At 46.5% G+C, this 12,822-nt stretch overlaps 1 protein-coding gene across 1 annotated transcript in view; it reads right to left on the reverse strand.

The window, feature by feature from the left end:
* CPAMD8 (C3 and PZP like alpha-2-macroglobulin domain containing 8) overlaps positions 1-12,822 on the reverse strand; it is a 43,635-nt gene that overhangs the window by 10,648 nt on the left and 20,165 nt on the right. Inside the window, exons 23-36 of the mRNA XM_054175424.1 lie at positions 12,566-12,617; positions 11,603-11,901; positions 10,984-11,209; positions 10,278-10,454; positions 8,611-8,692; positions 6,963-7,119; positions 6,460-6,534; positions 5,144-5,309; positions 4,535-4,621; positions 4,102-4,238; positions 3,600-3,755; positions 3,175-3,237; positions 2,582-2,820; positions 1,929-2,016 (exon numbers count right to left, since the gene is read on the reverse strand). Of these exons, the coding sequence (XP_054031399.1) occupies positions 1,929-2,016; positions 2,582-2,820; positions 3,175-3,237; positions 3,600-3,755; positions 4,102-4,238; positions 4,535-4,621; positions 5,144-5,309; positions 6,460-6,534; positions 6,963-7,119; positions 8,611-8,692; positions 10,278-10,454; positions 10,984-11,209; positions 11,603-11,901; positions 12,566-12,617 (2,004 nt within the window). The remainder of the gene's footprint in view (positions 1-1,928; positions 2,017-2,581; positions 2,821-3,174; positions 3,238-3,599; positions 3,756-4,101; positions 4,239-4,534; positions 4,622-5,143; positions 5,310-6,459; positions 6,535-6,962; positions 7,120-8,610; positions 8,693-10,277; positions 10,455-10,983; positions 11,210-11,602; positions 11,902-12,565; positions 12,618-12,822) is intronic.

A 12,822-nucleotide genomic window follows, 5' to 3' on the forward strand; every position in this document is an offset into this window, starting at 1 on the left:
GAAGATTTGTGGCTGCACAGCCAGGGGGCAGCCCAGGAACTGCAGCAGAGCATTCATTAACCACCACCACCCCGGGTGCAGGTGGGTGTGCTCCCCTGTGAGGGCAAACAGCCAGAGAAAGAGGAGTTACAGCCCTGCTCCTGCCCACCAGGAGAGGGGAACGGGTGTGGTGACAAGAAAATGCAGCAGTGGGAGCGACAGCACTTGCCTTTGCTGAAGGTGGTGACCAAAACAGAGACCAGAGCTAGCGCTGGATCGTCAGTGGAAAAATTCACTTTTGTCAGCATGATTTGGATGCACATTTGAAAGCTATGAATGAGTCACAAGGGTTGAACCTGCACCTTCAACTGCCTACTACGCTTGAGCCAGTTTACAGATGCAAAGGGTTTCTGCAATAAGGGTGGAATTCAGCTCTCCAAGGGGAACATTCCCTTCTAGAAGATGCAATATCCTTCCCAATTTAGAAGGGTCTGCTATCGCCCAAAGGAATTTATTCTGTTCTGGGTATGGAAATAAGACTGCCCAGTACTGAACCCCAGAATCCCAGCATGATGGGGATTGGAAAGCACCTCTGGAGATTATCCAGCCCAACCCTCTGCCAAAGCAGGGTGCCCACAGCAGCTGTTCAGGAGCATTTGGGACCTTCTCGGGACCCTCAGCCTGGAAACTCTCAGCTCTGCCAGCAGCTTGTTGCACATGACACAGAGTCAGCCTCAAAGGCCAGCAGGCAAAGAAAGATTGACACATTTTACACACATGCATCTGAAAACACAACTTCTACCACGCAGCTGGTGATAAAAAAACAACCCTGATTCAGCACACATCCCCCTGGAGAAGGACACCAGCACAGCTCCCTGAAACAGAAAGGATGCCAGTCTCTTCCCAGGGACTGACACAGGACTTTCTATGGCTTGAGTAACAGCCCAGGAGATTCTGACAGCAGCTTTTGATAGAGGCTGTAAGTTCCTGAAGAGAAACACAGTGATCTCATTTTCTCCAAGAAAATGCAGTGGTGTTTATATTCTAAATTAGCCAAATCAAGTGAAATCCTGGAGAAGACACAGTAATGGGCACTTCTTGAGTCAAGATGTCAAAATAAACTGCTTGCTCTTCACTACACCTCTGCTTTAAAAATCTTCCCTCAAATCCCTCTCCCTCCCAGTGCAACGACGATAAAGTTCTTACTGAAAGAGATCCTTTTTGAGGCAAAATACTTTTTTGTTCTTTACAGGTCTCTCAAGGATGCAAAGATTTTACACCTCTTTACTTAAACAGTCCTTAAAAAGTCTTTGCAGCACAAACCCCAGCAGTGCACACACTGCAGTGCTTCCAGCAGACCTAAAGCCATGCTGAAGGTTAGGGTTCATCTTGCTTGGGGGGCTGCCTGGCTGAGAGACACATTCTGTCCCACTCCCTCTGGACTGCAATAAACATGATGATGTGCTCCCAGAAGACAGAGGGAGGGGGGAGGGGGGAAGGGGGGGGGCATGGTGGTGTCAAAAAAAACCACAAAAGGCAAAAAATTCCAAGACTTGAAGCCTCCAAAGAAATGGAATCCAGATGCTGGAGATAACACAGCCCACAAAGAAGCTATAAACAGCTCCTGTTGGAGCACATTTTCACTTCAGCATTTCCAAGAAGCTTTGCTGTAGTTACTGTGCACTGTTCTCAGGACTAAGCCTCTGCTTGGCTGTGCTGGGCACATTTGCCAACCCTGCTCCCAGGGTCTCTTTACTCATTGCAGAGAAATGGTTTTTGACAAGTGAAATCTCCTGCTCCCCCGCTCCCCCCATTCCAATTGCAATTTGCGGGGCAGTGCTCTAACACTAACAGCCTTTGCTTCCTCCTGCTCCCCAGAGGGAATCCCTGCCAATTAGAGAGCAAGTGCTGGCCCAAGACCATGCCTGGTGCTCGTCAGAGGATCTTACCTGCTCTAGACTCTCGATGTCCGCACGAAACCCTGAGAACAAGGGCACTTCTAGGACAGCCATGTTAGAAGACCCAGAGTGCAGCCACCTTCCCACGAGGACAACAAGAGAGAAAGAATGAAAACAAACTCAGGATTCAAGGTAACAAATGGTACATGGACAACTCAAGATGGAGACCAAATGAAACTTCAGTGGAAAGAAAATAAATGACAAGAATCTACTCTTCTTTGAAGGAGTTGTTGACAGCCACTGTATACTTGCGTCTACAAAATGCCCTTTTCTGCTTTTACTCAACAAAACTTAAGCACAACTCACAGAGGGCAGAGATGTAGGAGATGTCCAGGCAGAACAGCAGAAAGGAAGACTGTAGTCTCCTGTGGGGCTGCTTACCTTACTCAATTAATCACTGAGGAAATAACCCCTTGGAGTAGAAGAAACTTGAATTTCTTGAATCTATAAATGAGAGGGAACTGCAAAGTGCTTTGGGAGCTAGTAATGAAACTACTGCAGCTTTGGTATTATCCCATCTTTAAAAATGGAATTTCTTTCCGTGGAACATGGAGATAAGCAAGAGACTCAGAGAACTCATTAATACATCTGTGTTGTGCCTTTGCCATAGATCCCACCATGGCAACAAGCATCTCCTCTCCTACCTGGTGCATGTCTCCAGTATGACTTTGTATTCCCAGTGGTCCTGATCTGAGGCTGGGTCATCATCATCCACCAGCGCCCTCTCTCTCTGCAAGGCTTCAGATCGATTCTCATCTGGAGAGACAGACCGCAGGGGATTTGGGGCTTGAAGATGCTGCTCTGACTTTGGCTCCTTCAGGTTAACCAGGAGCTGGAAAGCTGGTTTGGCAATAGGATCAGGTACATTGTAAGTGACATCAATCTGTAGCAGAAAGGGGAGGAAACCAAACATTATCAGAGGGGTTTGTTAGATCCCAATCTTTGAAAGCATCCACAAGTGTTCCCCAAAGACCAGCATAAACATCAGAGCTCCCAGAGAGAGGTGATTGAGGGACACGGGCAAAGGGGGCTTTACCACACAGTTACACAGAGGTAGAACTGTGCCAGAGCAAATTCACTCCAGTACAATCACATCTACTTCTATGAATTAAAGCAACACCACCACCTATAATTACTGTGGGAGGAATTCAAAGTGCAGCTCTGCCCTCCCAGCAAATGGATTATGAAGGTTTAGAGCTCTGCTGACATGCTTCCCTTAGCCTCATGGCAACTTTACCTGCATCAGACAGCAGCCTTCGCCTTTGGCACTCACAAACAGCCCTGTTGGAATACTGGGGATCTGGAGAGAATCCACAGTTAAGAACCAGACAAGACATGGCACTCAGAATGGAAACAAACATCCATTTTAGCTTTAGTCTGTACAAAATCTCTCTGGCTATAAAGGAGGCTGGAGAAGTGCAGGCAGTATGGCTTACTCTCTTCAGCCACCTGCACCTAACAAGGGTAAAACCAAGTAGCACCCAAAATAAGCCTCAGGCACCAGTTCATGTCAGAACTCAGCCAGAAACCCCCTGAAAGTCCCAAGATCTCAGCACCCAAGTTGTGCTTTTACCATTACTGAAGTGTTCCGCGCTGCGATCCTGAGCCCAGCTCACACAGGGCACTTACAGAGTGTGGCTACACAACCACAAAGGCACCTACCACTGCTGTCTGGAGGACTTTCTTATTCATCTTGTTAAGCTCAAAGGTCTCCTGGTAGTCTAGATTAGTAGAAGCCAGAGAAACGGTCAGGTTGACTCCTCCAACATAAGAAAGGATGGCATATTCTGCCAGAGCCTGCAGGGCTACACATGTGTCCTAGGGATCACAAGAGGGGTGATCAGAGTGGTGAAGAATACAGGAGCACAGTAAACTTAAAAGCAAGCACTGCTGTACAGACATCAGCACAATCTTCCTTATTAACTCAGATAGCAAAAGCAGTATCAGGTTTTGTCCAATTTTCCTGTCATCTGTGAGGACAAAGCCTAAGCTCCTCTCAAATCATCAGTTTGAGAAGAGAGCAGCAAAGAGAACTGGGAAGTTTTTCTTCTCAGCAGGACACAGACAGTTTCTGCCTAGACTCTAGATGGAAACTCTGCACTGCCCATTCCTGAATCAAGGGGTTCTGCATGCACGGGAACTGCCTCCTCCAGAGGCTGCCCACCTGAGTGGATGAGAACCCCCCAAGTGCATTCCTTTGCTGTGAAAGCCACTTCACCACCGGCAGCGCAGAGGCCACGTCTCCGAGGAGCGTGTACGTCAGAAGCGCGTAAGATGTCATTTCCACTTCTGCAGAAACAACTGAAAGAGAGGAAGCAAAAAAGCCAATTACAAAACTACCTGATAATTAAAATACCATCTATAAGTGAAAATCTAGGCAACAAACTTGGGGGGGGGTGTCTCATTTTTTCATTTTAAGCATTGTAGAAGTAAACACAGGAAGAGAAAAATGAAGTTAAAAAGATGTCTGATGTCTGCGCCAAGATTCATCACCTTCCAAAGAGATCTCTGCTTCCAACGTAAGCTCATTCCTTCACACAATAAATAACCTTTATCTCTACTTCACTGTTCCCTCATCTGCTTTGCAGTGCAAGTACCTGACTGAGAGAGACCATCATTGAACCCCATGAAGGTATCTTCATCGGTAACGAGAGTGCCTGTCAGGCTCCAGTGCGTGGACCCATCTGGAACGACAGGGCAGAGGGACATGCAGGTTATTGCAGCAGGGCTGCAGAGCCCCTGTGTATGGGAGGAATCAAATTCTACTTTTGCATTGACTCAGAGACCAGACTCACGGCCTGAACTGCACTGTCCCTGCTTTTGGACAAGCATCCTCTGGGCAAGAGGCTCCCATTGCAACTACAAAGATGGCTCAGCATGACACATCAGTTAGTTCTTGGAATAAAACATACATCAAGGAACGAGCTGTGTTCCAAGGAAAACTGTCACTCTGACAGGAAAGGCACAGCAGAGCCTCTGGGGAACCTGCCTCCCTTCGGCATCAGCTGCATTCAGGGAACCAAGGTGCTGGCCCTCTACAGAGGAGCCGGAAAACTTTTGACTCCCAAGTCAAACAGTGCTGTAGGAAGCACTCACCTCAGCCCCTCTGCCCTCCAGAGATTCAAACATGTCATGCAAGCTGCAAGGGCTTTTTGCTCGCTCCTGCAAGAGGCCTGTCAGCACAGGGGCTGCCAGCAGCACCATACCTTGGGTGATGGCCAAGCTGTTCATCTTGCGCAGCGCCAGGGCCGCTGAGGGGCTGCGCAGCAGTGTCAGGGCATATGCAGTCAGGGCAGTTGTGTAGGGGTCTGTTGCTGAATACAAGTTGGACTCCAAGAAGAGTTTTGCTTTGTCAACAGCCCTTCTTTCTTCCTGTATTTCAGGGGAAGCAGCAAGAATCACTTTATTCCATTAAACCCCCAGCCAGGAAAGAGGCATTTGGCTCTCTGCAGAGCAGCATTGGCACCTTCCCTCTCTGAGAAGCCAGGCAGCACAAACCCAAAGAAAGGAGCAGGCAGCATAGCAGATCCTGCTCTGGCAGGGGAGATGGATTAGATGATCTTTCAAGGTCCCTTCCAGCCCCTAACTCTCTGTGATAGCAGCAATGTTCTAGAGTAACACTGAGATGCATTTTCCCCCCTGAAGCTGATGATAGCACATGGCCCTGCAAGGCAGCAGCTGCAGAGAGCAGAAGCAAGCTGGCCACTTTGTGTCTGATTGTGCTCCTGACACTCTGGAGCGTCTGGCAGATGCCAGAGGATAATAAAGGCCAAGGTTCCCAGGGGTCCCTGCAGCCAACAAACATGTTTTATTAACTCCCTCAATGACCTCATCATGTAGGAACGTGGCTCTCATAATTTATAGAAACAATTTAATTGGATTTGATGTAATTCAGTTTCCTTTGATTTCCCTGTGGCACTAGCCTTCCCCTTCCTCATTTCCTAGCTAGGATCATTAGGAACACTTGCAGATCTCCTCTCAGAAAACCTTTAGATCCACAGAAAGTTCACCTCAAAAGCCAGAAATGCTGCCTTGCCACACAGAAGCCTGAGAGATCATCACATCCTTTCTCAGAGGGGGACTCTGCTGAGGGGAGGCACAAAGTGGCTCTGAGAGCATTGGAGGAATTCTAGTTTTAATTTAATAAGCTTGAAGGCCTTCCATTCCAACAAGAACTGGGGGCTAGGGGCTATCTGCTTGCAGCAGCAGCATGGGCTCAACTCTTCAAGTGCTACAGAGATGCCACCAAGATTCTGTGACTCCAAACAAATACTGCTGCTTGCACTGCCTGTTTTGAAGTCTCTCCAGGTTTTGCCCCAATGGGCAACCCTTTTATCTGGGTACAGATCACCAAGACATGCTGCAGCACCCACAGTGCCTCCTGGGCAGCACCCATGGTGCCTGCTGTGTTAACCTTCCCATTCAACCTGTGCAGACCTCCTTGCCCTCCACTGCTCCTTCCCTCAGCTGCTGAAGAGCAAGTGGAGAATGCAGCAGAGCTTTTCAGCCAAGGTTGTGTTACCTCAGAAGTTACACCTGTCTCCAGAAGAGATGCAACCACGTAAGCTGTCAGGGAGATCTTACCATGGATTCCACCCTGGAGGACAACAGACACAGACCACTGCATGAAAACTAGAGGAAAGGATGCTGGATAAAAGATTCATGAAGCAAGGCAAAGAACATGTCCTGGCTATCAAAGAAGCTGCGGCATCACAGAACTTCTTCTCATTTGTAGATAAGGAGCATGAACTTTGGGAACCAATCCAGCACTGTCCCTTCCTTCCCAAGAGATAGCTGAAACACACTAAAACACTCCAAGACTTGGCTCTGAAAGGTTTTGAAAGACCTGACAGCTCCCAAGCATGCTCCAAGAGATTGGTTTCACTCAAGTTCTTCTGGTTCTCCCCACTACTCCAACCTCTCTGGTGCAAGTCATGAGGCATAAGGAAACCACGCCGCTTCATGCTTTGAAAATAGCTTTAGAAATGCACCTATTGCATCATGTGGAGTCTGTACAGTTTTTACCTGAATGTCCTTGTTTAGTATCCTGCCCATAGCAGGAAAAGAGCCATCCTCTTTCTGATGCTGGATGATCCAGTCTTTGGCAGCTGTCAGTTCTTTTGGATCAATGAAAATAAACCCTCGAGACTGGGCAAAGGACTTGAGGACAAAAGCTGTTAGCCTGTAAATATGAATTTAGCATTTTTACTGAGAAAAATTCAGAATGATGCATCAGTAAGGGGAGAGCAACATTCCGAGAGAGCACAAGCTGTAAAAATCTTGTTGGGGAAACACTGAACACTGTTAAAGACATTCCTGGTGCTGAAAAAATCTGAGCACTGCCCATGCTCCTGGATAAAAGTGGAGTCACATTGGAAAGTGTAGCTGGAAGACAGCTTTGCCTTAGTTATGGCACACTCTGAGTTCAGTTCCCCTTAGAGGTGCTCATCTGCTACCCAAGTTATTAAAGCTTTTAACTTATGAATCAATTCCTTATGGAATTATTTGTAAAGAGTCATTTTCCCAATTTTGTTACTGTCTCAACTAATCCAGCCCCAGTGCTAAAGTCTGAGGCTGTGTTAGACTTGACAGAGAATTAAGGGCTTAATAAAGCTACAGAAGTGTTTTTTGGAATTATAAGCCTCTGACATGCAGCAAGTGTGAGCCCTGCCAGCTCTGGGAGATTGACTCATTCACTTTACAAGCCCCTAAGGAATGGGAGGGTAGAAAGCACACTGCCTGGCAGGGGATGTTTCAAGTGTTAAGTAATTCTGTGTCACCATATTTCACACCAAGGGACTGAAAGATGCCAGATCTGAGATAAAAGTTTACTATCTCAGATATGGCATCACAGAAGTGGTCCTTCCCCTCAGATGAGCTCATGAAGAAAGTCAGTTTAAAGCAAAATGCAGAGCAGATGAAGAAGCCAAATGACAACACAAGCAAATGAATGAAGACAAGAATCTGCTACACCTGAACCATTGCTGGCAGCTAACAGGGTAGAGGGGATGCAAGGTCCCACCCTAGAGGCCATGGTCTTCTACAAGAGAGGTCAGTAGGATGAGCTAACTCCTCAGCTGGATGATTTCTGGCTCTCATAGTGACTCTGCAAGGTCCTGCTCATCAGTTCTCAGGGCATGAATCCATATCATTCCATTCCACCCAAGAGGGGGTATAAAGCACTTGGGATAAAGACTTCTTTGGGGTTTTTTGGGGTTGGTTTTGATGTGCATTTTTTTCCTACCCTGGCAGAAGTCTCTGCCACTTCTAGAGAAGCAGGTTTCTCTGTACATGCTTCAGGTGGAGTTCCATTCCCTAGTGGAATTAAATGCTTAAATGCCTCAGAGATTGCTACTCCAATTCCAGCAGACCATACATGATCCTTGACTTATAGCATCTGTGCCTAAAGCTTGGGCATATGAGTAGATGTGCCCCCCCCCCGCCCCCCCGTTAACTGCCCCTGAATCTGGAAACATTTACAATACACCTACCAGCACAGCCTGAGCACTCAGCAGCACTGAATCAGCAAGTCCATAGTCCCTGAGCATTGTTTCTGTTTTCTGCTGTGTGGTACCATGGTGGAAGCTGGAAAATGACTCCTCTTTCCTTGCCACTGGTGTACTTTCCCCATTTAGCAAACACTAGATTTTCTCTGTTTTAAAGAGCCACTCACCACATGCTGCCTGAGGAGTCCCTCTCTCCAAAAGCACTGTAGGACCCATCCTGTCTCTTGTAGGTCAGCTGCCGCTGGTAGCCTGCAAGTCACAAAGCATTGGGGGAACCCAGAAATCCTCACAGAAAACCAAGCATGCAAAGTGAGTGAAGACACAGCCCATCTGGCACTAGTGGAAGGCGATCCCACAGCAGGGGAGTTGGACTGGATGATCTCCAGGGGTCCCTTCTAATCCCCACCATGCTGGGATTGAGTGAGTCCAAGCACTGCAAGGAGTGGTCAGAAGGCTGCAGAGGTTCACCTGTCCAGTTTCCAGCTGTTCACCTGCTTCTGCACAACTGCATTGTAGGGAGGTAGTACAGTTACTGACTAGTTTAGCTCAGACCACTTCTCAAGATCAGGAAATATCTGGGAACTGTGGGGTATCAGCACTTTATGACAGATGACTAAATGATGAATGAGCCTTCTGGCTTGGCAAGTCACAACAGCCTTCCAGAGTGAGCAAAGAGCCTTTCCCATCTAAACCTCATGCTGTACAGGGCTTCAACAAACCCTGAAAAGCTTAAAACTCTTCAGGATTTCTTTTGTAAGGGTTAATTAGGAGGCAGAGTTTGTAGCCATAAAGCTGGCAGGTTTGCAGAGTCATGAAAAGAAACTAAAGCAAATGATACTGGAAAGGAAACCCTGACCCAGGCTATTAAAAAAACTCCCTCTGTCCTTATGCTCTCAGCACACACAAAACTCACAAGTGAAGTGGCTGCAGCCAGGCAGAGGAAGCAGCACTGGGCTTTTGCTGCTGAGCCAAAGAGATCTCTGACACACTGCATTTTATATTTATCTTGTCAGAGGCGAGCCACCTAATCCTGTCACCTCTGATTTCATGACATGACTATTGTCTGACTCATACACAAGACAGCTTTGTCCCTTAGAGTTCATTAAAACAAGGATGACCCAGAATTCTTAACTTGTTCTGAGAATTGTATTTGGTTATAAAACTCCTCTGCATGTGGCTCTTCCCAAACAACTGCTGAGGCTGTTGGACTGTTGTCCATAAAAGAGCTGGATTGCATTGGGCTCTTCAGTGAGACAGGAGAGAACACTGAAAAGCAGATGAAAGCCTTTGTTATGTGGCTCTAGGTTAACTACCCTGGGCACTAACTTTTGCTTTCAGGTATAAATACTGTTAAAAACAGAAAGTTCAGAGAAGAGCATTCAGTGACTAAAGCACCAGAGAGTCAATTTTTAAATAAGAGTAAAGCCTAAAGGTACAGATTTTCACTATGTTCATTTCTCCTTGAGACTGAAATGTTTAAACATAGAAAGAAAAAAAAACCAACAACCTAACAAAAAACAACCCCAAAAATCCCCAAACCCACAAACAACAACAAAACCCACCAAAAAACACCCAAACGCAAAAACCCCAAACCCAACCCATAAACACACCAAACCAACAAAACTATCAATTAATAAGCATAATTAATAAGCTAGGGCAAACATAGGCAGCATAGCAAGGGAAAATATCTTGCAGTCAAAATCTGTTGACTTGTGAGGCCATCCCATGAGGATGCCTTACTTGGGACACTTGAGCGGAAAGGACAATGTGGCACTGGTAAAGCTCTCTTCTGCCTTAGAAGCCTTTTCTCCTCTAAGTGCTAAGCATGAGCTACCTTGAACAAGGTAATCTGTAGCTTCAGTCTCCACCTCGTGACTGAGTTGTTTGGTTTTCTGCAGATATTTCAGGACAAAAACATTAGGAGCAAAGTGGATCATGTTCTGCTCCCCACATCCAAAGGGCAAGCGCAGCAGACTGTCCAGGTTGTTCAGTGTAGGACCCATCACATCTCCTGTTTGAACAAGAGGCATCTCTTCACACTTTAATTCTCTCTTCCTTTGGGTGTCTTATGATTAAGCCCCACCTGACCACACTCATTTCTACACAGTCAGCTTAAATGAACTCTGTCAGCAGCTGGAAGTCCTTCAAATGCTAACTCTCAGCCATTCAGGCTCTTGCTGGCAACAGAAGCACCACACACATTTCAGAGTCTGGCTATCCATGACTCCCCAGTTTAGAACACAGCAAGTACCATGGGTGATAATGATGAAATGAATATTATGAATTCTAATTGCCAGTGCCTCTGTGCAACCCTCAAATAGTACCTACTTGAAGTCACTTTCAACTCAAACATGGTTCAAACAAAGGACAGCCCTCCCCCCCCACGCCCCAATTATTTGTCCTGGAATTAAGCAGCACACATCTTTATAACTGCCCACCACTATCTTAGCTGGTGTCCAGGTACTGCTCAGAAGCAACAGCTGGAGTAGCTCTTCCTGTTTGATAACTGGTACCTAGTGATACCTCCTCAGAATTGATACCTATTATTGAAGCTGTAGCTCTTTCTGATCCTGGAATTATGTTGTGGGGAACTCCAAGAGTAAATGCTTCATTGTGATTTTCATCAGCCTCTTCTTTTCTCCAAATTTTAAACTCTCCCATTGACCCCCAGCCTGTGGAAAAGCCAATGTACTTCACCTCGAGCTGCCTGGGGGCTCTCCACTCCACAATAACAGACTCATTTAGCACCCGAGTACCATGGCCAACCTGAAAGGAACAACAGAACCATGCAGTCCCAAGAGCTCATAGGTACAACGTCACCTGCCCAACCCAATGTGATGTCTGCACCAGAAAGCATCATGGAGCAGCAGCTTTCTCTTGCTCTCTCACAAAACAATCCAAGGAAATGTCACAAGAATTCCACAGGCTTGACCTCTAAGGCCTCCATCTCACTTAGCACTAAAAGCACTGAAGGTCTTGGGAACATAACATGGCAAGCAGATAGATGAAAACAGCCTGACCAGGGCTTCAGACAGGAGCAGCAACAGGAGTGAAGCTGTCACCTCCTGCAGCTGCCTCATGACATCCTGCCACGTGTGCTCAACCCCCATTAAAGACAGCAAAGAGACTTCCAGACCATTACACAGGTAAATTCATTACCTGGATAATCCCATTTTCCCAGCTGATCCAGAAGCTGCGGAATTCATCCCAGGAGAGGATGCCAGCTGTGTCCCTGCTGGCCACTGGCTCGCCCATTTTGCTGATGGAAATCCACGTTTTGGTGTTCTGATGTCCACCAATAACAATCTCAGTTATCTCTGCCATGTCATGTGGCCCAGAGGACAGGGCCAGGTGAGCATCATTGTGAGCTTTCACAGCAATGTCAAAGTGTGTCATCTGGGCAGGTTTCTGCACATACTGGTACTCATACTTGTTGGGGGTAGAGATGTGGATTTTCTCTAGTCAGAAAGAGAAGAGCATGTGGTAAGAATGGGAGCTCAGCTCATGTTTCAAAAACAACCCGTAGTTACCTGCTACACTTTAAACAAACCTTTCCTAAGGTTCTTTCTCCCAGCTTCTCTTAAACTGTGAATATTTATGTGGCTATTTCTTCCCATTTTCTATTTCTCTCCTTTCCAATGGAGGAGATCCCTCAATTCACACTGCTCAGCTGGATTTCTTATGAAGTCTGTAAGTGATTTTTTAATTTCTAATCTAGTAGTCAAAAGCATCTCTGTTCAGCTGCTGGAGCCAGCTCTGAGCTATCCAAATCTCAGGCAGAAAGGACCCTCTGATTCCAGACTGAATGTGAAAACATCAGCTGCAGACACAGTGCAGCCCCAGTTACTGTCCACAGTGCTGAATACTGCAGCTGTTTACAAAGTACAGGAGTTGCATTACCTTTTCCAGAAATCACTTGGGCAGGCACAGCAAATTCATAACTAGCCAGCCAGGTAAGAAAGACTCCATTCAAAAATTCCTCCTACACACCATCACTCATCAGAGACATGGAAACAAAGATTTTGGGGTTTGTTTTTTGGGGTTTCTTTTCCAAGGGATGCAGCTATATGGTTCTATTTATAACTAAAGCAAACAGGCTGAATATTTGAATCATGGACTCACCATTTGGGCAGAAGAACACACTGTAGGTATATTCTCTGGACAGTCCCTCTGGCTATAGGAAAACAGAAATCCAGACATTAAAGACAGTGCTTGGATTAGCAGTAACAGCCACTCAGGTTTGCTTACATATACAGAAATAACTCTCTGCTGCTGTAGTGGGGTCTCTATCCTCTGCAGAAAGGTGACTACCCTGTATTGTGTTAGCTAGAGAGATGCTAACCACTGCCAGCCCATCTCATACCCCAGCACAGAATCAT

Source organism: Dryobates pubescens, chromosome 31 (assembly GCF_014839835.1).
Source record: "Dryobates pubescens isolate bDryPub1 chromosome 31, bDryPub1.pri, whole genome shotgun sequence".
NCBI classification, from domain to species: domain Eukaryota; kingdom Metazoa; phylum Chordata; class Aves; order Piciformes; family Picidae; genus Dryobates; species Dryobates pubescens.